This window comes from Neolamprologus brichardi, chromosome 5, assembly GCF_056152115.1.
Source record: "Neolamprologus brichardi isolate AB-2024 chromosome 5, ASM5615211v1, whole genome shotgun sequence".
NCBI lineage: Eukaryota > Metazoa > Chordata > Actinopteri > Cichliformes > Cichlidae > Neolamprologus > Neolamprologus brichardi.
The window spans coordinates 27,543,113-27,565,255 of NC_142108.1; the positions used below are offsets into that span (position 1 = coordinate 27,543,113).

Below are 22,143 nucleotides of genomic sequence, written 5' to 3' on the forward strand. Positions count from 1 at the left end.
GAATTTGATTTTTTTTAAAGAGGATATAAAATCTGAGTGCAATTCAAAACAGGATTATTTGTTTTATTTCTCAGCAGATATAAAATCTCAAGGAAGTTAAATCCTTATAACTTGTTACTTAATACTTATCGCTGTGCAACATATGAGATGTACAGCAGGTAGATATTTGCAACTGTTACACTTCAGATGTACACTTCACTTAAAAAGTGGCTTGGAAAACTTTTTTTTTTCTTTTTTTGTTTCTAGAACTTTGAGTTGGATAAACTCAGAGTCCGTCATGGCTGCCCTCGACCTCTGGGTGTTAACGTTTCAAAACCAAGGCAAAAAGTAAAAATGACCTCATCAATCCTTGCACCTATCAAAAATGCACTCATGATGCATTTTAAATCCAAACAACTGAACTAAATATATAATCAGTAGTTGATTTACAAGTTAAGTGAATGTTTAATGGGCTTGGTGTAAAGTGTATTAAATCGATTAGGATTTTTTTTCTTACATGGACACAGAAGGAATGAGGGTATCTAATGCTTTCGTGTCAAAACAGAAGAAAATAATCTTTATTCTTATAAATTCTAATAAATTATTCCATGTTAATGTTTTCAAACAGAAAGTGGGTTCCTTGATCCTTTATGTCTTGTCCAAACAAGACAGTCATTTTAAAAGTGTATTATTTTTTCATTAAAATATTCATGTGAGATAATTAGAAGGACTAATAAAGTGACCTCTGTGAGACCTGTACGGTTAGCGGAGAATTTGTAGACAAACAAGGGAGGAACAGGGTGAAGATTTCACCATGAAAAGTCTATGTAATCAGAAAAACACATCTCATTTTAAATGGGGTCTTTGTATTCAACATAACCTAGGAGTTTGTAGACAGCTCAGAAATAAAGTCAAAATTTATGAAAGGTGATGCTTGATGCATCTGCTTCTTTTTAATTTAGAATACTAGCCACTGTTGGGTGCACTGCACTGAATATAGGATGTCACCACTGACAAAATGAGACTACACAGTTTTTTCTTCTGTGTAGTCTGCTATGAATGCCATTTCCCCCCAGATTAGTCTGTGTTAATTCAAGTTTAGGCTTAGGTTAGGATTCAAAAGATCACAGTATCTTTAGTATTAAGTAGTGTCTGGATATAGTTTGTTACTCATATGTGAAAATGCAAAAAACAACAAAAAGCATAAAGAGTTGAAAGAGGATTTACGAAGTTTGAGAAAAGTCAAAAGGAGGCACAAGATTACAATGGAGGATTATTTTTCTATGTTGACTTTTACAAAAGGCATTAATAAGAAGCACACTCTAGGAGCTCAGGATGTCAGAGACAGTTTCAGGGAAAGGAAAGGTCTCAGAAGAGTACAGTGTGATGTAGCAGCATGACTGGCACAAAGGAAAGATACATAGCTGGAGCAACATGCAGCTAAATGATCTTTCATTCACATTTCATCAGCTTGTGCAGCATTCATTTCAAGTAAAGGCTAGAGGATGAGATTGAATGCATTCCTACAGCTCAAAATCATAGTAAAAACTCTCTCTGTCGGTGCATTGTATGCATGGCACAGATGCAATATTATGATGATTTCTAAAGCTTAACTGTTAAACAATAATGTGCATGGCAAGCTTGCATCTACTTATGCAGCCAGAATAAACCTCATCTTAAAGCAAGGACTGATAAATATATTCACAAATTAGCAGGTTAGTGCCAAGCCAAGCATTTACCAGCCCCACAGGCCGCAGTGAAGCGCATACCTTTAGCTTTGACTGGATCTCGCGAGATTTTCTCCGGGCGAGAACCTGCAAGTGGCTAGAAACCTGCACAGAAAAATAGCCAAGAGGAGGAAAGAAGAAAGGAGACAGAGAGAGAAGAGAAGAAAGAGAGAAGCCGTAACCAAAGAGGAAAGAGACGCCCAGTCAGTGTTGCCGGGAGGCAGGCTGGCAGCACCTACCTTTATACCCGCCTGGTATTCACGAACTTTCTTCCGTGCTAACACCTGTATGTGACTAGACACCTAAAGGGGTGTGAAACAGCATTTGAGCATAAAGATAACATGCATGCAGATCCATGCACACAGGCCACTCATCTATACAAGTGCTGACACACACACACACACACACACACACACACACACACACACACACACACACACACACACACACACACACACACACACACACACACACACACACACACACACACACACACACACACACACACACACACACACACACACACACCTTTTACAGGATCATGACACACACTAAGAAATCTACACATAAAATAAGAAAGTGGATTTAAAGGACAAAGCAGTTATTTTTTCATATTAAAGTCTAGACCAGGGGTCTGCAACCTTTAACACCCAAAGAGCCACTTGGACCCGGTTTCCACGCAAAAGAAAACACTGGGAGCCGCAAATACTTTTTGAAATCTAAAATGAAGATAACACTGTATATATTGTTTTTTTTACTTTTAGAATAGAATAGAATAGAATAGAATAATCCTTTAATTGTCCCACAAGGGGAAATTTGGGAAATTTTATGCTTTGTGTGAACAACTAAAGTAAGTAAGTAAAGTTTATTTATTAAGTGCTTTTCACAGACAGGCAGTCACAAAGCGCTGTACACAAATATTAAAATAAACAATACAATCAATAGACATTATACACAATGTAAAAGATCAAATGTAAATAATGTAAAGAATATAAAATACATAGATCAACAAAAGGCTTGTTTGAACAGAAAAATCTTTACGCAGGACTGTAAGCTGTCATCTGTGAGGCGTGAGCGGTGTTTGTTTTAACATAGTTCATGGTGGAGCTGCTGACATAATGTGGATCCGAAGATCCATAACTGGCCTACCTGGGGTCGAAAGTCTCGATAAATGCACGGCGTTTCGGCGGGTATACCGGCTTCCGCGAGTGTGACGCTTATTTTGAGCGGTGAAAATAGAATATAATTTTATTTTTATATATTTCAAAATCACAATAATCTTCCAATTTAGAACTACAAGTTAAAAAAAAAGAACTAAACACAAATACAATACACTTCAGCTAAATATTTTGAATTTATTTTCCCAAACCACCCGGAGCCGCAGTATAAGGACTCCAGAGCCGCAGGTTGCCGACCCCTGGTCTAGACAGACATTGAATGAACTAATTAATAAAAATGATAAGTTAAAAGTTTGACAAAATGTATTTGTTTAATGTTTCAGTTTGATAATTTGTGGTCTATACGATTTTTGTCCAAAATCAAATCAATTGTTAATAATAATAATAATAATAATAATAATAATAATAATAATAATAATAATAATAATAATAATAATAATACAGTAAATTTTAAAACCAGGCTTGTCCTCTGAAGTACTCATAATCCACTTTTTTTAAGGAAGCCACCAGACAAAGCTGTTTTGATGATGGATTTTTCCTACGTCACCCAGTCAGTAGCTGGACCAAAACATTAAAGTCGTAAAAAACTCGATTACCTGTTTTCTTGTCCGGGTTTTGCCTGTTCTCAGCTTGATGTACCTCGCTATTAATTCATTGCGACCTGTAAAAGAGAGACAAAAAAATAGTGGGGGCTTATCTTACAGGATGGTAATTGGATTACACTAAGCACAGACAGACAAACAGCAGGTGTCTCCAGAGTCATTTTTAATACGATGACACACAAACTGGCAGACAGATTGAAAATAAAATATCATTCAACATTTGGAGATTACTTGCAATATCACAAATTGGACAGAAGGTGGCACTCTTCTCAAGTCTTGATCTCATGTCAAAAGAAAAGTAGTGTGGCATTTCTCAAAGCTCAGAACACTTGTCAGGAGCCACAGAAACACCTCTGTTTCCTATAGGGAGATTTTTTTTAAGCAAATTAGCAAATAGTACATTTATTTGTTTTATCCCTGGGTTTTCACTAGCTTGTTTCACACCTCCTTAAATTCAGCTCACATGGCCCTAAAGCCTAATTACTAAGAGTACTTAAAAACAGAACCGCGTTTTTTTTTCCCCCATGCCATAACATCTACACTCGACATTCTGCACAAACAGGTTGTGCAGAGAACAGGATTCTATTTCGGGCTTTCACGGTCCTCTATATCTACAGTGCGGCGCATGTGATTCATCAAGCCATACCTTTTCAACAACTGCAGCTGTGGTCATGCAAAAATCATCTCTGGAGTATGAGAAGTGCAAAAAGTGTTATTATGTTGTCTCAATGGAAAATCAGTCCATCAGTGCTTTCAGTTATCTTCTCTGCCAAGTCACGCTTATTAGGTTTCTGTGGCTGAAAATCGGGCCAGAGGGAGAGGCTGAACTGCCGTATTATTATGAATAATGGCCTTAACTCTGCTAAAACTTGCTGACATAAATTTACACCAACAAAATTGGTCAAGATGCGCCTTCATGAACACACAAAAGACTATGTGTCTAGATGTTCAACAGCTTTCCAGACACATAATAGCAGCAGAAACAAGTCCTGTTTTTTTCACTTTAGCACTTGGCCTCCAGAAGGCCATGGTTAGTGCAATTACCATAAAAGTACTGCAGGCCATCTCCAGTAGGCTTGCAGTACTCACCGTACAAGCCAACCACTCAGTTCGGCAGTCGGCCAGCAGAGCAGAGCTGAACTGTCTGCCGATACTGAGGTAGTCCCTCCCCTTCTGCCCCGGGCCAAGGATGGACACACCCGCTTCAGCGCCTCCGCATTCCTAGCATTCCTCTAAGCCTGTCACATCTGTGCTAGCCAGTCTGATTGGCCTGGGCCCGTGAACACAGCCAGAACTCGGGTGAACACACATATGTTCATATGCACTCCCAGCCCTGGGAGAAGCAGGGGTTAGAGCTGGAGTGAAGGCCATCAGGATGGGGTAAGGGGCAAAAGGGCAGCTGAGAAGGGCAGTAACTCTTGCAGGAAACACAAAGCCATAACTGTCTCTGCCAGCAACTGCCACCTGGCAGTAAAGTAGCCCATTTCCCAAAACAACAGCACCCTGTGACCCCGCAGTCAGCAGACAGCCGCACCTGCTGCCGACCATCCCAACAGAGTGTGGCAAAGAAAGAACAATGACATCAACCCCCACCCAACTGTCACTCTCAATCGCTTCAGCTGGCGAAAAAGCAATGCAGCAACAACAACCCCACAGTTCTGATATGAATATAACCGATATCTCACTGTACATTACTGTGTACTGAAATTAACTTGGTGCTACAGGCTTGACCAAGAAAGATAAGAACTTGAAAGATGTGGATGAGGTGTAACTCGCACACTTTCCGGACTACAAAGAGGTTGAATAAAACTCAACTTTCTGTTATGGTGATGTCAAGATGTTAAGATTTTTGAAATTTCCCACAGTGATGAGCACAGTAATGGCTCTGAATTGTGTGGTAAATAATAACCTTTCACCTGTTGGACAGTGAAGTTCTTTAGTTGAGGTGCGTCTTCATTTTTTGGACCTTGGAGGTGTAACTTATTTTGTAAAGAGTTTTTCCTTTCTTTTGTTTAGATGCAGCTGAATCATACTGGTAAAGCTTGCAGGGGAAGTCCTGAACAACTAAATGTAGTACCAGGAATTATGTCAACCATCTGAAATGAAAAGCATGACATCCTTTAAAGATGTTAACTACAGCTCATAAGGAAGTGACTTTGTTTTTTTTTTTCTTTTTTGTTTGTTTGTTTTTTTTTCTTTTAATTTTATATTGCCAATCTCCTTAAATGGGTACGAACTGCACAAACCAACATTATAGCGCAGTTGTAACTAGATCACATCTAGACACAGGTAAGAAAAACTGGAATTAAAATTGTGGATAGTGATTTTAAGCAAAGGTGATCCCGCACCCTTATTTTAAGCAGGAATAAAAAGGTTCCTGACTATAAAAATATATGGAGGCAGTAGGTGTAATATACTCCGAAAATAAATTAACAAAATAATTCATTCATTAATTTCTTAAAAACATCAAAGCAGTAGCAACAGTGTACGCCAGTAGCTTTTTTGTGCTAATTAATACTTCAGCAAGTTCTTCTTTAGAAAGAATACCCAGAAAGACCGGTTAGATCAGTTGATACTTTTTAAGGATACTACTTCCTTAAAACTGTAAGACATTAAAAAAAGCAACAGAATTACTGCGTCTTCAATCCGCACCCGTGGTAGCAACATCTGCTCAGATTTGACACGGTCAGGGGGATCAGAGCGGGAGTAGCACGGACTGCAGGGGATCATGACAGGTGCTTAGAAAAACACAGACACACTTGTACAGTGGTATGCAAAGTCTCATTGTCCTCTATTTTCTCTACATTTGGTCGTTCCATCTCTCTTTCCGCCTTTTGAACTGCTTATGACTTTTTTGTTGATTGCTCAACACCCCCTCAGATCGCTGTAGGCTGCCATTCTTAACCTCTTCATTGACAAGACACGCCTATCTTTTTCTTATACTACATTACTGCTGGAATTTTCCACTTACACACCAAGATAGTGAGCAAAAAGGTACTCTCTCTTCACTCCCCATAACCCCCACCACCCAGAACCTTTTATACGCCCTTATTATCTTCTCTCCTCCCTTGTCATAACACTGAGGTAATCCAAAATTGCTAACATACTGCTCAGCCATGACTGAAAACATTCCTTACATCTCAGTGAGTAACTGACAGAGAAGCTACATGGCTGCTCAGTCATCATTACAAATCAAAGCTGCCCGCCCCCTTTTCTTTTTCTTAAATATGTCCACATACATGCTGTGTTTTGTGACAGTTGTGCACATGCACTGAACCTGCTGGCAATTCAACATCGGTCCACGAAGGTAGGAACAGACATAAATCCCTGTTTAGCACTCAAATCTTTCTCTACTTTTATTACCCAGAGTCCTCTTTAGTAGTGACAGCTGCAGGTCTAAAAGCGAAAAAGGTGTGTGCTTTGGGTTTGACACACCTGTTGAGGCCAGAAAACGTAGGTGAACAACATGTCAGCACAGCCCCAAGGCCAAACAAGACGGGCAACATTTTTTCCATCTTCTAACGACACTTCCTCTAAATTTACTGTGTGCCGTGAGCCAACCAGTTCATTTTACCAAGAATAAAGTTCCTGACTCTTGTTTAAATGTTTTATTTTTCGTTAATCTGAAAAGATGCAGACGATAATCTTTGCCTGTAACAACTGAGTTCCTTTAATCTGAACAAATGATCTGAAAAAGCAACCAAAAGGTTTGACATTTTGGTAAATATTTACTTACGAATAAGATGAGATGACTGACTCCCCTCACCTGTCTGTTATAAGATTATTAATATAAGCTTATAAGCTTGCATTGTAGCATTATATGCATTTTAGCTTGCATTGAATTTTGTAAATAGGTTGCTTGGTCCTATCCCCAAGTTTAAAAAAAATCCACAAACAAGCAGCTCTAAAACTTGTTAAAGACATTAAGTATATTTAAAAAGTGGAGCATAAAACATTTAAAGTAGTATGTAAGTAAGTATGGGGGTCATAAAACCCATTAAAGTTTGCTTTTATAGGGGCATGAATTAGCTACTTGACTTTGAGACAGTGACCTCTGAGTCTAAAACATAACCAACCTCATTGGTGTTCAATTTTACTGTATTTTAGTGTATTGCATTTTACTTCCTGCACTGAATGCAAGCAGAATCAAGCCAATAAATTAAATAATAGCAACTTAGGGTAATAAAACTTTACTTTACTTTTTAACATTATGAATCTGATTGTTAGCACATGATTTAATAAAACTTATTGTTGGGCTTATTTGAACTTTTTGTCACCCCTGAGCTATGTAAGTGACTGGAAATGACACTGGGAAGTCTAGACAGGCTTGTGGAGCAGTGAACACATGAGTATAAAGTGGTCTTTTCTTGCTAATGGAAAATTGCAAAGGTTTCCCAGCAAATAAAAATCCTGGAAGAAAAAATGGAATTCCCAATGGGAGGGATGACTTGCCTGCTTTTGGAGGCCATTGGAGTCTGAGACTGCTAGGTAGACAGTCTTACATACAGTGCAATCGTTAACATTCCCCTAACCTCACGTCAGGGCAGCTTTTAGATGTCTGAGGTAATCACCTTGTGAGAAGGCTTCTTCTGGGGGCATTCCTTGGCTCTCCCAGCAGAGCCTCCGATGACTTATTGTAAAAGGAGAGGGTGTTTAATGCTCTAGAAAAAAAAGGGCTTCTAAAAGGGGTCTTGACAGTTTGTTGCTGAAGGGGCAGGTTTGAGCCTGCTTCTTTGTTGGTGTTCTCATGACAAATGTTTGGAAGGGAAGACACAGCACTGCACAGCTAAAGTGGAATAAAACATTACTTGGGTAAATTTGAAAATGCTTCAAAAGTTTATGTGTGTGCAAAAGTCAAAGCATGTTCTAATCTAGCTCTGGCACCTAGTAGACATATGTCACAATATTTTTCCCATTATATCATATCTATATGTTTATGCATGATATTCAAATCCGCCAAAATAAAAAATTGATAGATGTTATTTGATTTACCTCATATAAAATTAAATCGCATTGGATAAAACCCAACCAATATTGTTGTCAGCCAGTACTAACCTGTCATAAATGTATCAGCATAGGTGTATCCTGTGCAATAGACACCTACATAAAAATTTAGATCTTTGGGATAATTTGTGCCATCACATAGTGAGTGCAAACTGAACTACATTATTTACAGTATACGTATATGTCATTTGTTTGTTAAATCCATGCTAAAATGTTCCTTTTTTGGGGCGGATTAATCTGTGACCGTATTTAATGCCATAAAATGTTACATTAATCAGCAAAACCATAAAATATTCAATTTAAAATTATCCAAAAGAAAAAGCAGTATGTCAGAAATATTTGATAAACAAACTAATTATTAGAAATTCATCTACGCAAACAAAACTTTAAGTAAGTTTTGAGTAATCGTTTAATCCACCACACGTTTCATGACTACTTTGTTCCTTAAGGCAGGTTGAGAGTAACAACAGAAGCTGCAGCAGTGGCTGAGTAATCTCAGGTATGTGCTTGTCCTTGAATATCCGAATCTGCTGAACAAATGAGGATAAGATTCCATCTTGGTTGAATCATGCCAAAAGAATCCCATCTGACGTCAAGCAAATAAAAGCCACACAAGAAACAAACATCGATGCTTCTAAGATACACAGTCCCTCTGACATTTTGATGGCCATGATTGATGGTTTTTATGGTTGCACTGAAGCTACAATAAGTTTAAACTTTTAGAGCCTTGATGGACATTAATTAAAGGGCAGGAAATTCTTACTAAGCACAACGGGGCTGAGTTACAATGTTGAAAAAAATATCACTGCAACTTAGCAAAATCAAAAAGAGGGCACAGCAATTACAAACGTAAAAAAAAAAACCCAGCTTGATTTCTCGCATTCAACATTTATGGCTCTTCAGCTACATTTCCAAGATAAAATAATAAAATCTCATTAAGAAAACAGTCTCGACATTAGGAATGGGAGAGTACGATCAAAATAATCAAAGACAAGTGTGTTAAATTTCCCACACCTGCATGCGAGTGATTCTACGGAAGGCCTTGCCAACATCTCCATCTGGAGCGTTTCAGGACATTAGGGGCTCAACACCTGCAATTTAATGGACACGCTGCAGGAAACAGCGCAACTATTCCGAAACCATATGGATGTTTAAACTCTTCGGCAGAACAGCAGGCCGATGTGATGTTTTTGTTCTGAGTCTCGATGCATGCTGGGCTAATTATTGCTAATTTAACTGAGCCATCCTGCATCAAACGCAACAGTTCTCCTGAAAACCGGCTTTAACCGGTTACCTAAAGGCAAAATTCTCCCAGTGATACCAGTGTGTTTAAGAAAAAAAAAAAGTATATAAGATGTTGTTTAGAGATAAAAAGAAGATAAAGAGGTTGTGTGTCTAACACAAGGACAGGTTGTGAAATAGTAGGAGGGGGAAAAAAAAACAAAGCAATAAAAACACTCTGAAGAAAAAGACAGGTGTAAATCAATGGGAGAGCAGCCGATTTGCTCTCAGGACAGCAATAACCAGCTCTGAGAGTGCTGGTACGACTGGAAGAACCTGCCCCTGGGTCACAGCACAACAGGTACAGACTTGTTAAAGAGAGCTCTGAGTGGAAAGAAAACATTCTGTAGCAAAGTTTTGAGCGCAAAAAGAAAAAAAGTATTTTTTTCATTTCTTTTCAGGAAAGTATTGCCAGTGTTTGTTTTCTTTTAGCCACAAGTCTCTGTGGAATGAATGTTTCTCTCATTTTCGTGCATTCATTATGGAGTGGATTTCCATGTAATTGTTGTTCTTTTGTTACTCTGGCAGTTATCCAGTGAACTCACCATACATCTTTCCCTCATCTGACAAGATGATTTTCCTCCTTCCACAGGGAGGGTAGATTGCGAGGGCCTCCTGGAAGCTCTGCTCAATGTCTGGGGACCACACACCCTCGGCATCCCCGTCCATGGTCTTGTCTTCATTGTCCCCGTCCAGCCCATCTTCTGGGCTACCGTTGGCGCTCCACTCGTTGGACGCAATTGTGGCGGCTCCACCTGGGCCCAACCCTGAGCCCCGGTATTAAAGGATCTGTAGGTGATCTGTTGAATACAGTTGCATAAACATGTTTAAAAGTCCCATACTGATCACAATTTTTATGATCATCACCAGAACACAACCCAACAAACAGTGTTTTTCCACCCAAACAGCAAGTTAAAGGGTCTGAGGAAATGTAGAAACAGTTTATCGTCAGTCCAGCATTATTTGGAAACGCTCATTGAAAAAGTATTGTCTGTTTTGCCAAAGCCATAATTTAACCCTTATTTGTTGCCAAAAAAGAATATAAAACAAATCAGTGAAGCACAATGTTTCACTTTAGTTCCTATTACTATTATAATAATATTTATTATATATTTTTTCTCCAGTAAAACCTCACCTAGTAGAATTTACAGATGTTGCCATAGTAGAAGTTTGATCTTTTATCAAGATCAAAGCCATTGTTTACACTATGGCATCCATGCTGGTCCCAGCTTTACACTTAAATGTCCAAATTAAGCCAAGGTACAGGACATGTGACATTATCTGGCAACACACATAAAATGTCCAACATAAAATTGTCTTATTTTTGTACAGAGGTCGGTTTGTGGAAGTACTGCTTTAACTGGATGGGGGAGTTTCATGAATTTGATGGACACGCTGTGATATGTGCTAAGCAGCAGGCAAATGGATCAGGAGTGAACAAGTGTCTTACATTGTTCTTAGAGTTTATGAAGCAACACTGCTGAGCTTCAAAAAAAATTTATTTTGACTTGATGCTTTCTATGAACAGACACCAGATAACCTTGAGGAGATATCTAGTAAAACTCAATCAATTCAGTTATATCTAAGACAACTCAAATTTGACTCAAATCTCAAATTTGTCTTTTTTGTCTTAGAAATCCTCACAACTGGAAACATTTGACTTAAGCAAAGAAGATCTCCTTGAAAGAGGAATGTTGTTCATCTATACAGCCACTACCTTCTTTGACGTTTTTTTTATTGCAGTCATTAAATTTGCAAGAATAAACAATGCAACCCGTAATCATTATGATAATTTCCTTGATTTTATGTCTCTGAAATGGCCAAATGAATTCAAGATATTCCATAAAACGAAGTTTAAAGACCTCACTAATCAGCGCTGGCCTCAAAAAATTCTTGTGGTCTGGGAACTGTGTTCCAGTGTGGTTGGCTTATGGCTGACTGCAGGCATGGCTCTTAAGTATTTTTCAAGCTGCCTTTTCAGCATTGTATTGTTTCTAAAATGGAAGTCTATGAGGTAACCATTATCCTCCCAGGATGCTTATGTTTCTGCTTCAGCATTTCTGCAGATACTGACAAAAATAAAGTATAATGGATAAATACAGACCCAGCCAGTTCTTTTTTTCCATTACTGACCATTATTTTACGAGGTTTAGAAATGCAGGATATGATAATAGCATAAAAATCAACCCATAACATTTCTATTCTCAGGTGAAAATATAAATTAGTAACAATAGTGAATAAAACCCCTGTTTGTAATGGCAGTTTTACAGCCAAGACATTTATAACATCCTCTCTATAGTGCAAGGTAAAGAATCTACAACTTCACAAATGGAAACAACGGTACAACACACTACGAGGAACTTGATGAGACAAGAGAGAATAAATTTCCTTTTAACAAGAAGAAACTTAAATATAAATGTAAAAAAAAAAAAAATACTACACATACACTATAATGTATTCATGAGCACAGGAATCTCTCCTAGGCTTTCTTTTTCCATGCTTTTCATCAGTACGTAGAACAACACACACACTTTACAATTACTGTAGCTATAACAAAATGTCTGATGGTGAAAAGCAGAGGCGAAGGATTAGCGATGCTTTCATTCCCTTCCCATCATCATTTAAAAGGAATTACAAAAGATCAAAGGTGAATAGAGTATGGCAATACTGTTCCTACAGTGAAATACTACCACAAGCAACATGCAACATTCATTTTATGGATGACACTGAACCAAAGCGAGAGTTTGAGAAATATCCACAAGTCAAGCTGCTAATTTTAGCTGAGAGGGTCCTGGTTACGGTGGACCCTTTGAGACAGGGTCACGGTGTTAAAACTCAACACTGAAACTGAGCACTCATCAACAGCTCAAATGATCTCAGTCCTCACGAATCACTGGGCTGGACTGCTCCCAGTGACTGCTAGAGTTGGGGTTAGTTTAATTATAATCTATCTAGCCAATTTGTGGGGGGGGAAAATTGTGATACTTTACCGATAAATAAGAATCAAAAATGTGTTCAAGTAAACAATTAGAAAGCCCTGCACTGACTTGTGTAAAACCATTTCATAAACTATGAATTGCCATTTAATTACTTATGTAGAAAAGAAAAAAAATCTGGTTTTAACTTCTTACATTTTGCACTGCTAAAGAAACAAACCAACAATAAAAAAAAAAGTTTGGGCCTACAATGTCATGTGGGCAGATAAATTAAGACATTGGGAAATGCTTGTTATGGTTTCCAACAGCAAAATGTGATGATTTCAAGTGCAATGTTTTATTTCAGCAACATCTCAAAACCCTAAAATAACCAATCTACTATAATACATGGCATATTCTAGCATCACATCTTTACATTTTAGAAGCTAAAACCATAAAATGTGTGAGCAGACTGAAACAACCACAAGAGTTTTGCCAGTGTGATTTTTACTTTGTTGTCACGCTGTCCGCATTGGAACAAATTAAAAACTAAACCAGCACAAAACGTCTACTTTTATAAACAATAATGTAATCTTCAATACACGTCTATCTCAATCTCAAGTATAGCATATGGTGGTCATATAGCTTGGTGTGAAGATGTCTTTCAAAGTATGTCATTAATGTGTGCGCAGGTGCTGCGGGGTAACTGCCTCAGTAAAGCCGAGACCGTAATCATAGGCTGATGGCACAGTTAAGGAGGCGTGGAGGGAGAGGTGGCTGCTCTGTTGTTTATCTCCAATTATAGCAGAGAAAACACTGCGAACCTCCTCTGCACTGTGAGCAGCGAAGAGCCGCAAACAGCGCTCAATGTAACATCAGATCCGACGACCTCAATGGAGCTCCAAGTGCTCACAAGAGCGTGTTCGAGTGAGGTGCTGCAAAAGAGAGGCTCTTCACTAAGAGAGGGGCCTGAATTCCAGACATGTCCTTATTAAGAAAGGGCTGCGAGTGCTCACTGTTTCTCCTCCTGCCTCCCTTGTGTCAACCCAGCGCCCTCCCCTCCCTCCCCTCCAACGAGCACTCAGAACGTCTTTACCCAAATAAGGACAGGAGACCAGGGGATGCATGTATGGGAGGAGGAGTGGGTGGGTGGTTTGGATGGTAGGTTTGAGAGCAGAGGGGGGAAAGGGGTGTGTATTTGGGGGGGGGGGGGGGACTAGGGGGGGACTTTGGAGGGGGGAAGGGGGGTCCAATTTAGGCGTCCACTTTGGAGTCTGGAAAACAGTGGGATTGTTCCAGCTGGAATGCAACATCAGCAGTGAACACGCTCCCACTTTGTGACGCTCAGAGCTCAGACTAGAGGGAGGGCATTGTCAGTGGAGCAATTTTTCAATACATCTCCGAGTGGAGTCACAGGATTTAAGTCAGGACAATGGCCCCGACATCATGATAAATGTTGGACGGACAGTCTTATGGACTCAAACGCAACAGCTAGTTTCATACTTGTAGAGAGCGCCAATTAAATGAGTCAGGATGAGGAGGTTTGGGATTTAGTTGTCCAACATGATTTGCTCCCAAAATACCAGTAAAGCAGTTGTAATTAACATACTGATTAAATTAGAAGATCTCTCACCAATGCACTGTAATGTCCCTTCGAGCCAGTTTGGGTGAGAAACTCCACAGCATAGTAACAACTTGCAATGATTAAAATACAAACAGTCCTCAGTGTTGATAGAAAAAATAAATCAGTTGACTGATGTTGAGTGGCATTAACTGAATGAGCAATAAGTACTTGTGAAGCAAAGGTGACAGAAAATCCTCAGTTTCTCATTCTCTACTCGAATTTTCCTCTTACATGAGATTTAAAAAGGAATATCCTTAATGTTTTGGGCTTGAAATTAAATACAAATTAAAGTTAATGACATTCTGGTTTTGCACACCAAACACAGCCTTAAAGCTTAACTTTGCACTTGTAAGCTATTGGACACATACTGTGCCCTTGTGGTACTTACACTGCTGTCCTAGCTCAGTGGGCTCACATGGCTCTCACGGTGGGATGTTTAGTCTCTGCTAAAATGTATTACTATGATCCATCCTGTCTGGCCTTAAACGTCTTCGAGGTTCGACAGATGTTCTTTTCCCACCGCTGGACTCGAGAGGAGATGTTGCCGTCAGGCCATAAAAATCAGACATGACAGAGAAAGTTTGACTCAAGGTCTTGCCTCACTGTAGTCTTGGAATTCCGCTGCGTAAGTAGAAACCCATCTGGTTGGTCCATTTGAGAGACCCAAGATGATATCATGTTCAGTGGAAGATAAATTTGAGGAATAACAGACAACATATAAAATGTTTCAGCTCTGCCTTTTCTGTTTGACTAAATGTTATCCTACCAACTGCTGAATGCCAAGACACCTATTTCATTTTTACTGAAAGAAACAGAATCTGTTTTCCGGCCTGTAGGTGTTTGTAAGTGATTTCCTCCATTCTGTGTGACTTATGGATTCCCTTTCCTGATTAAGGCTATGTTGACAACTTTCCTCAAGCAAGCCAGCTGAGAGTGACTCAGTAGAATTTCTGGAATTCATTGGTACATTTTACCACACACAGCCCTGTCTCAGAAGAAGGTAAACTCACAGCAGTGCCAACAAACTCCGGTCAGTTCGTAGATGGAGCCGGAGCAAAGATAAGCCGATTGCTGAAAACAGAATGTAATGTGATCGCTGGGTACAGGACTGGGAAAATGGGTAGAGGGATTCTGGTGCATGAATGGTGCTGTTTCAGTGACTGTGCGAGCCACATAGCTTTGCAGTGTTATTTACATTCCTGCTGCACATTGGAATTCTGTAGCATGTTGGTCTCAGAGTCCCATGGCCTGACTCCCAGACAGAGGAAGGGGAGGTGTGTCCCTGATTTTTATGTAAAATATGAGAGCAGTGTGTCATCCAACCAGGACACATTAAAAATAAGTGTTTCCATCTGGCAAAAGATCTAAAAGTCTTACACACAGTTTTGTACATGGGAGCTGCTGGTTATTATCAGTATCAGTTCCATAACAGTTTCTCAATTGTGCTATAAAATGTCAGCAAATGTGTGTCACAATTGTCTAAGCTGAATGGAAAAGAAACAGAAATCACCCTTATAAGATTTATATTTCATACTATGGTTTACTCATGAAAGTGACCACCGTCTCATTTTTGTCTAACACAACACAATTGATTCATTCTTAACCTCTTAAGCCCCAAGCCTACCTGATCTACTGCTTTTTGCCCCCGTATCAGGGGGCGTTGGGGCTTAAGAGGTTAAGTAAAATGTTAATTAGGCCATGATATTAAAATGGCGAGCTTGCCACCCAAATAGCTCTGACCTATTATCGATGTAGGACCTTTTGATGATAGTCCTGCAGTTACTGGTACTAGGACAGAAGTAGGTGCAAGTGGTACCTCCATGGATCGGGTTTGTGCAACATGCAGATGCTTACTGGATTGGGATCTGAGAATATAGAGGCCTGGTAAAAGGCACTTTATTGCTTTCCTTGAGCTGCTCCTGCCACACTGCAAGGTGTGTTCTCCTGCTAGAGGAGGCTGCTGCTGTTAGGGGGTGCCATTTCAGTTAAGCTTCTGCTGTATAGCAATAAGGGAAACTATTATTTCAACGCCCAGGTTACATGTGTCACAGAAAGGCCTCCCAAAAAACAAAACCACAACTTATAAGAATGAAGCCAACAGCTTCAGTTCTTCTAACGGCCACTTGAGGCTGGCTCCTAAAGATCATCAGACTCCATAGACCCCTATGCTAACATTCAGTCATGGAAATTACTTGTTTATAGCCATATACAAAAAAATATTTCGGTCTGACTAGCCAACCCTTCTTCACAGCAGTACAGGAGCCAAATCTTTTTTTTTCTTTGTTTTCTGCTAAAGTTAGGGATGTGACAGAGGGCTATATGCATCTTTTCTAAACAGTCTACAGCATTGTGGGTCAGCCTAAGAGTCCTGGGCCCACCGACTTCAACAATGGACCCATCCTGACAGCCCATAATAAGTATTTTACTAGGTTCTATTTTCTATTTTCAAAATAATTATTTCAATAAAAATGAAACTAAATGCCCCCCCGACCAATTACAAGTGCCCATTTCACAATGACAGTACTTGTTAAATCCGAGGGAGCATGTCATGGTTTAGCAGAGCAGGAAGAAATTTTCCCTCAACCTTCTGCTGTCGATGTGACGAGCATAATGTTTGACTCCATTTGAATCCGTTTTGGTTCCATTGAACCTGCACGGCTTCTCTGTTTATGAGTTATTTGCACACGCTGTGAAAAATTTTTTTTTTCCATGAGAACTGTTGACAAATTCATCACTTTTGATTAATACATTTGTTTTTCTTGCAGTTTCTGGCTGTGTAGAATGCCAGTAACAAGGCTTAGATGGAGAATGAAGTCAATGCAGCAAATACATTTTCTGTTGAAAATTGAAGGAAAAAAAAACGTTATAAAAATAAATTCTTGATTTCTTTACTGCTTTTTTTAAAGCAGTAAAGACCAGACAGGATGGATCATAGTAATACACTAGTAGCTTTAAAAATAAAACCATCAAACTACTCTGGTTACTCCTACTCTGAATTTAAGGTAGAAAACACAACCTTGTAAATGTAACTCATTTAAACATTTTAAAAACACCTGAAGTAAATATAAAATGAATTCTGTGATCTCTAATACGTTGGTACAGAAATCATCCTTTTTTGCCATTGTGGTATTTAAGCCTTTAACAGCAACTATTAAAAAGTTGAACCTGGTCCACAGGACTGAAACAGTAGAAGACACATTGGAGCCAAGGTTATAAACAAGATATCTGACACAGCCATTAGATATATTTGCAATATATCTTTACAGGTGTTTTCCTTTTATTTTTTTAAACAAAAAATTCTACATGCCTTATCAAAATGAAGGTGTATGTAATGCAACACGCACATTTGCTTTAGGATTTTGTTTCAGTGTGTCAGCCATAATTTTTTATAGAATCAAGTTATTTATAAAGCTCACTAGCTGAATACCAGGATGCAAAAACCTATTTTGGCTGTAATGTTAGTACATCAGATTCATTTGGCCACTTGGGGTGGTGCATATCGTTTGTATTATTATTGTTTTTTTCAGATAAAGCACAAACAAAGCACCATGAAAGGATCAGCTTCCTTCATCTGTTCACATCTCTGTACACCCCATGACTCAGTTCTACTGACTCATGTCCCAAAGCAGATTGTTAACAGATTTCCTTCAAATCTGTCTCTTCCACTGTTGATCCATCAAGCCTGTTGTGTTTGCATGTCTCTCTGTCATTGCTCACAGTCGGATTGTATATTCTTCCATCTGTACACTACAAGATTTGTTCCTGTCGTTATAAATGAAGTCTTTGTTTAGTTGCTGTAAGAGTTGGGACACTTGTTGGCAAAGAACAGGCCCCTACTGGCAGACATAAGCCCCCCCCGCTTAGCTGGGAGTAAAACACACCTCCACTGAACTTAAAGCCTCGTGTATACACAGTTACAAATCACAGACCCAAACTCCTCCACATTAGAGAAGCACACATCTTGTTAAGGTTGAAGGGTGCTCACAGCTGTAGGGTCAGTGCTCTCGTTCAAAGTGAGACCCCCACCACACACACCAACAGTCTCACAAACACACACACACATTTAACAGGGGAAACAACAGGTCTTGGCGGCAGAAGGAGCAGCTGCTCTCTAAGGTCAGATTACAGATAAAGAAAACATTTTAGGTTCCGGGCCAGGAAAGCTGCTCTCTGACAAGAGCTAGAAACATGGCCTTATTCCTCCTGACACAGAACACACATATGCACATGTTTAACTGCAGCACTGCTCTTTCATTTAGGAGATAAATCTAAGGTGATGAGCTGGCACAAGTGTCAGGCTGTGTGCTCTCTGCGTTTGCTGAAGGCACCGCTGCCTTTCTAAGACTCATGAAAGCACGAGCCCCATCTTCCAAAAAAAAAGGAAAAAAAAAAAAAAATCAGAGTCACCACCTTCCCCTCTCCCTTCTGCGTCTGTGTTTGGCCCTAATAAATTCTCTCCAGCTCCTCCAATAACTTCCTCCTACTTCCTATCTGGCAAGGCACTCAGGAAACAATCAGAGCTGAGAGTGAGAGGAGGGCTGGACGGCCAACAGCTCACACGGCAAGAGACAGAAAGAAAGGCAGGGGGAAAAGCTAAGACAAACACATGAACACACATGTACCACATGCACACTCTGTCAAGTCAGACATTTGCAGTTTGATACCAGCTGCCTGCCCGAGGAAAAAAACACAAGGCTCAGAATAACATCTTGCACGAAGAAAAGAAAGCGATCTGAGCTGGAAGAGTCTGGCACACATTCCTCGATTATTTACACCATGAAAATGAAGAGAAATGACTATTATTTATTGCTTTCTTTTAATCATTTCACATAGCATGGAAACTGACTAACATGCTGTATGGAGGCAAAAAGAGGTGGCTGGTTTCCTATGAGTCACAGAGTCTAAGGCGGATAAATGAGTATCACACGTCAAGGCACAGAATGAACATAAGGCCCGATTCATTCATTTGTTGTTCTATTTTAACACTGGATGCTGCTGGCTATTTAGTCTACCTTGAACTGTGACATGTTCAGAGATTTAAGCCTAATCCAGCTGAAAAGGGAAAGACTGACACAAAGCAGGGCCAGAAAGCCAGAGAGCTTTTACTTTTTTTTTTTTTCTTTACAGCCTGAATCAGCATTTTAATCGGAAATTTTCTGGGGAACGTTGCAGAGAAGCCATTCTAGCCTGAATTGGTCATTTTGTGGTGAGAGGAGCGGTTTAAAGCCATAATCTGTGAAACCTTTAAGACATGCATAACTTTGCAGCCGAATGCACCAGCCAATAATTCATGCAACCGTATAAATCGTGGCACAAGGCATTTAAAAGCAGCCACGGCTGTGATCAGAGCTGTATACGAGCTGTATCACGAGGAAAATAAACCTCCAATCTTACATAAAAAGCACACCCAAAGGTTAAACTTGTTCTTCTGTTGAAGACAAAAGTCTAATCAGCCTAAAAACGACTACACCTGTGATGTTTTATATTAGGAGCAACTAAAATGAACTGTGCTGCAGAGGGAGATCATCCCCCAACCCAAAACACTGAGCAGAGGGATTAAAGGAGTTTCACATGAGTGCCCTTGGGTCACTGGAGCTCCAGTGCGACACAGGCCACACACACACACACACACACACACAGACAGACACTTTATGAAGCAGTGCAGGAGTAAGCCTCCTGTTATTTATAATGGAGGCTGGAGAGGAGACAGACATTGTCATAAATAACATTTCTTTCTGAGTTCTTCTTTCGAGTAAAGAAATGTGGAACATTGCTAACACTTGGTTGCCAGAGGAAGAACAACTAAAACCTTTGGCAACTTGGGGACAACTGACACAAAGAGTATTCTGTTCTCAGCCACTCCCCAGCTCCTCCCCTCAGTGGTCTGAAGAGGAGGCCAGAAAGCTTATCTGTTCAAACCTCATAGTTTGGAGGATATGTAAACATGTGCAGTGAATTAATGTGAATAAAATATTGATAAATTGCATTACTGAGGACTTTCAAAGTGAATTCTATTTTGAAAGATTTTTACACTTTCTTTTTTGGCTCTATGACTCCAACAAGTAGCTCAGTCCAGCCGTTACTAGCTGACAGTGTCAAACTGCATATTGTAATCCAGATCATCATTAATGCCTTTCTGCTGAGAGCTGCAGGCTTTTCTCTTTGTGTCCTCGCCGCACAGACATAAGTGGTATTTGTTCAGGTCTGGGTTGACAGAGGCAAAAGTGTCCACCATTTGGACGAGAACTTCTGAAATTGGTGCTAAAAAGCGACCAATGTCTGCACAAATGGGCAAAAGCTCATTAGCTGGTCTTCTGTGGGTTTGACACAAACGGGTGAAGCTGCTACTGACAAACGGTCAACAGACCTGCATCCAAAGTAAACTCTCTGCAGCGCAAACACAGGATGCACTTCACCACTGGAATTAGCCCTACACCGCAAATAATGTGAAATACCTATAGTAGCTGCAGTTTCTGATTAAGCATATTTAAAAAGAAAAATCAAAAACATAAGGGGATTGATTTGTTACCCTAATGAAGAGAGCACATGCTCATTAACTCTTCCCTCTAATAAACAGCCCGAAGGAACACAGCTGGGGATGAAAAAAGGAGAGAAAACAGCCACATTTAGGGGATACTACCACAAGTAATCTAATTGACCTCCGTGACATGGTGAAGCTATAAAACTTTCCCCTAATTTAACTCCTACACAAGTACAAAGTGTAAATACTGAATCCGCAATGGCTAAGAAATATAAAGTATGTTCAAGGAAAAAAAAAAGACCACATTGTACAGTGGGAGGCCTGATGTATTCAGGCTGCATGAAAACAATGAAAGAGAATCTGACGGAACAGCAGAATGCTTAATCCTCTCCAGATTTACCCATCAGCATCAAAATCTATTATTAGGCATCTTGGCGTGTCTCATTTACCAAGGGCACATTGTTTGGTTGTTCATGTTGGTGTTTCATTTCAGAACATTTCCACATGTAGGTCTTAAGCAGGCCCCAAACTGGAGATCTGGCTTCTCAACCATGACCTAACGTGGCAGCAAGAAAAGAGCCACCCTATTTGATAGCCGATTATCCTTCTGCTTTAAAAGGCTTTAGATTGGGCTTAAAGGGCTACACCAAATCAATGTCATACTTTAATTTACAACTGTGTTTATGAAAGACAATGATGTGAAAGAAGAAAAAAAAGAGAAAGGCTTTCCTTCTGCCTTGAATTTTAGGAAATGTTGCTGGGGAAAACAGTAACAGACGTTAACAGGTTATTCTGCTAACAGCGACCAACCTGACAGACCGCATTCTGCCGTTGAGTCAAACGTGTTGACTGTCAGTGATTTAACTGTGCAGTTCATATGACCGCGCAAACTTAGGATAAAGGAGGTGCCAACGTTTGGCTCTGTCAAAACGGACACATATTATTTTCGCCTAGGTCTCTACTAACAGTTGTATAGCAGGTGTAGCCTGAGGTGGCACTCATATAATTATACAATTAGCTCGCTACGTATCCATGCATCTCAAATCCTCACCTATGAATTATGTACTTAGAAGGACTTTGCAGTGTATCATCACATGCCACGTTTGACAAAGTCAAGAACAAAGAACTACATAGATAGATAGATAGTTAAATAGATAGACAGATACTTTCTATAACAACTTTTATTCTGTGGTTTACACTGCATACTCTTGTACACCTCAATGTGCATGTACATAAATGAATTTAGATTTTTCTTTAAGGTGTAATTCCAGATGTGAGTGAAAAAAAGCTTTGGTTTTCTAATCTAAAACTTTGATTCAATGCAAACCATTTAAAAATCGTTCATATTAATT

At 39.6% G+C, this 22,143-nt stretch overlaps 1 protein-coding gene across 8 annotated transcripts in view; it reads right to left on the reverse strand.

Moving 5' to 3' along the window:
- Window positions 1-22,143, reverse strand: part of LOC102786312 (transcriptional enhancer factor TEF-5-like) — a 28,864-nt gene that overhangs the window by 5,772 nt on the left and 949 nt on the right. For 3 of the 8 annotated variants that reach the window (XM_006782829.2, XM_035904522.2, XM_035904521.2), the window contains exons 3-6: window positions 10,317-10,571; window positions 3,481-3,545; window positions 1,946-2,008; window positions 1,749-1,811 (exon numbers count right to left, since the gene is read on the reverse strand). In XM_006782829.2, the coding sequence (XP_006782892.1) occupies window positions 1,749-1,811; window positions 1,946-2,008; window positions 3,481-3,545; window positions 10,317-10,440 (315 nt within the window). In that variant the 5' untranslated portion in view covers window positions 10,441-10,571. Of the gene's footprint in view, window positions 1-1,748; window positions 1,812-1,945; window positions 2,009-3,480; window positions 3,546-10,316; window positions 10,572-22,143 lie in introns of those variants that run through there. The other 5 variants (XM_006782832.2, XM_006782831.2, XM_006782830.2 and 2 more) reach the window with 3 other exon arrangements.